This window comes from Rutidosis leptorrhynchoides, chromosome 5, assembly GCF_046630445.1.
Source record: "Rutidosis leptorrhynchoides isolate AG116_Rl617_1_P2 chromosome 5, CSIRO_AGI_Rlap_v1, whole genome shotgun sequence".
Classification (NCBI taxonomy): domain Eukaryota; kingdom Viridiplantae; phylum Streptophyta; class Magnoliopsida; order Asterales; family Asteraceae; genus Rutidosis; species Rutidosis leptorrhynchoides.
This window is the reverse complement of record NC_092337.1, coordinates 149,128,218-149,130,909: the sequence shown is the minus strand read 5'-3', so window position 1 is coordinate 149,130,909 and position 2,692 is coordinate 149,128,218. Positions and strand designations below refer to the sequence as shown.

General features: G+C 33.1%; 1 protein-coding gene across 1 annotated transcript; it reads left to right on the top strand.

Moving 5' to 3' along the window:
* The first annotated feature begins 374 nt into the window (after positions 1-374).
* LOC139849092 (uncharacterized) lies at positions 375-1,672 on the top strand. The gene is made up of 4 exons (XM_071838765.1): positions 375-632; positions 704-907; positions 1,173-1,271; positions 1,403-1,672. Exons 1-4 carry the CDS (start codon positions 375-377, stop codon positions 1,670-1,672), a joined length of 831 nt encoding a protein of 276 aa, XP_071694866.1.
* Positions 1,673-2,692: the final 1,020 nt, after the last annotated feature.

Genomic DNA, 2,692 nt, shown 5'->3' with positions numbered 1-2,692 from the left:
AATCTTTCATTTGTTTACTAATACTTAAGTATATTCTAACTTTCATTATGACTGTTGTGATACACTAAAATATATGTATGACGATAATGAAGATTATCGCGGACAATATGACAGGGAATTGAATACGGTAAATTTTCTCAACTAAGACGAATCTTTCTTTGAATGTATAATTCTTACATTATAACTTATATTATGACATTTGTGATGAAATACCAGAAGATGATGATGAGCTTCAACTTATTGACGAAGATGACATAGTTGACATCACAGAAACTACAGGAGGTTATCTTTGTCTATCTGGTTGCTTATATGCACTGTTTGATTCATTTAATTGATTGGGATTGTTGGCTGTTTATTTATTTTATTACGCACAAATGAGCAAAAAGTTCAGACCAAAAAGAGGCCCAACAAAAATGCTAACAACTTGGGGAAAAGAAGACGGAATTCGAACCACTGTTTTGTTTAATAATTTTGGGCAACTAGTTAGTAAAACTACTAGTGAACTCACCCATTTCTTGGGAACCATGGCCAGGAGTAGGGTATATTGCCTAATCTACAGGAGATGGAGTAAAATAAGTTCTGATAAAAAGAAACATGTTGCTAAAAGGAATTCATTGCTTAACGTAGTAAAGGTACATATTCAGAATTCTGTATTTGTACTACGAGTGCACTTAATTGATCAAGTTACATGTTATTATTGTAGTCAAAATTCGATGTTCCTGCTATTGCTGAAGGGTGGATCTTGAGATCATTAGGGAGGAAGGTAAAGAATTGGAGGTCAAGATTAAAAAAGCAATACTATGATCCAACTTTATCACTCCAAGAACAGTATAATTCTAGGTGTTCACAAGTCCAAGAAGATCATTGGCAAAAACTTGTAAGGTACTGGAATAGAAGAAGCAACAAGGTATGTAATTGTTATCCTGCCACATCTTATATATTACTTATATCAATGTATTGTCGTTTATGAGACATCACTTTCCTACCTCGGCAAGTTTGTGAAAAAAACGAATCGAACCGGCGAAGAAGAAGCTGATGCAAGTCACTGGAAAAAAGAGTTATGCACGTGTTCGAGAAGAGTTGAAGGTAATTAATTAAAGGGGAAAAAGTTATTTTATGATAATATGTGGATATCATTTATTGTTAAACCAATTTTAATTTAATTGAAACAGGCAAAAAATAATGGTCAAGAACCAAGCCGTTTTGAAATGTTTGAAAAATGTTTCTCTAATAACGGCAATACAAATTGCTTAGAAGCTCAAGATGCAATTGTAAGTAATATTGTTACTAGTGTCAATTTTTTGACTGAATGATTTTGCTCATGTGTAATATTTCTGTTACGCTGATCAAACTGTTTTAACATGTGGATTCTGACTTACGATGTTTATTATGCTTGATACAGCGTGAAATGAATGAACTTAAAAAGAACATTCCACCTGGTACAAGTGATGAGCCTGGGCCAGATGACATTTTCTCGAAGGTGAAGGGAAACAATAAATATGGAAATGCTGACCTATACGGCTTAAGTGTCCAGGCTACTGATCTATGGGGTGTAACACCGGCTCGTATTGCTTACACACGAGAGAATCAAATGTTGAAATCAAGGATCGTGGAATTAGAGGCGGAAACAGCACAACTGAATCGGGAAAAGAATCATTTAAACAGAGATTAAACTATTTTCCCAGTTACCTCACCAGTAGTTGAACCTCCACCTTTACGGGTATGTTTTTTTTATAAAAAACTTTGTCTTCTCAATGTTAACAAATACTCTGTATAGTTTAACTCTTATTTGCTGTAAAATGATATTCAGGTTCAGTCTGAAGTATATCTGAGGAGCATTCACAAGCCATTTGACATAGTAGCAAGAGGATGGGTTTTGAGTTTAGATCCAAAAGAGGTGGTGGGAGGGAAAGAGATTGGTTCAAGATACTGTTCGGTTAATCCTCAGGTGGCAATTCAAAAAGACGAAGAGCTGGTTAGGCCGTATGGACATATGGACACAATTATTGAAGCTATAGGCACGCCTATTGCATGGCCAAGAAATTTTGTCGAGGTATGACCTTCTTAAAGTGTACTTTTGTAATTATAAGTTATATTAAGGCGAAGGTTTAAAACTAACATATGAAATATATTTTTTTTATAGGTAGTACCTCTTGATTAAGAAGATTGCTTCATGATCGATCTACTCGTTCTTAGTATTCATGTGTTTAATTCTTTATTATTATCGCCAAATGTTACTAGACTTTTATATATGATTTTTTGTAACTATGTTTACTTTCAGATGAAACATATCTTAGATTCTGAGTTTGCTATTAAATAAAAATCAGTTGTTGGATGTCTATTTCATTTATAGAATTTGTTTGTTTTAATTATAATTTTAATATCATGCCCATGATTATTTTATATTTATCATGACCATTATAGCTGAATTTCGCGACCCCAAAAATTGGTTTCATAATTTTACTTTGAGATTTAAGAACCCTTTTAAAAGGTCATAATATATGTTTTTAGGACCTTTTTAATGGATCCTAATATATGTTTTAGGACCCATTTATAATGTAAATAATTATATTATAGGACCCTAAAAAGGGTATCATCATCTTAGTTAGGATATTAGGACCTTCATTAACAGTCCTAACATGTGCTTTTTAGGACCTTTTTTGTGTGTTTTAGGACTCTATTGAAAGGTCAC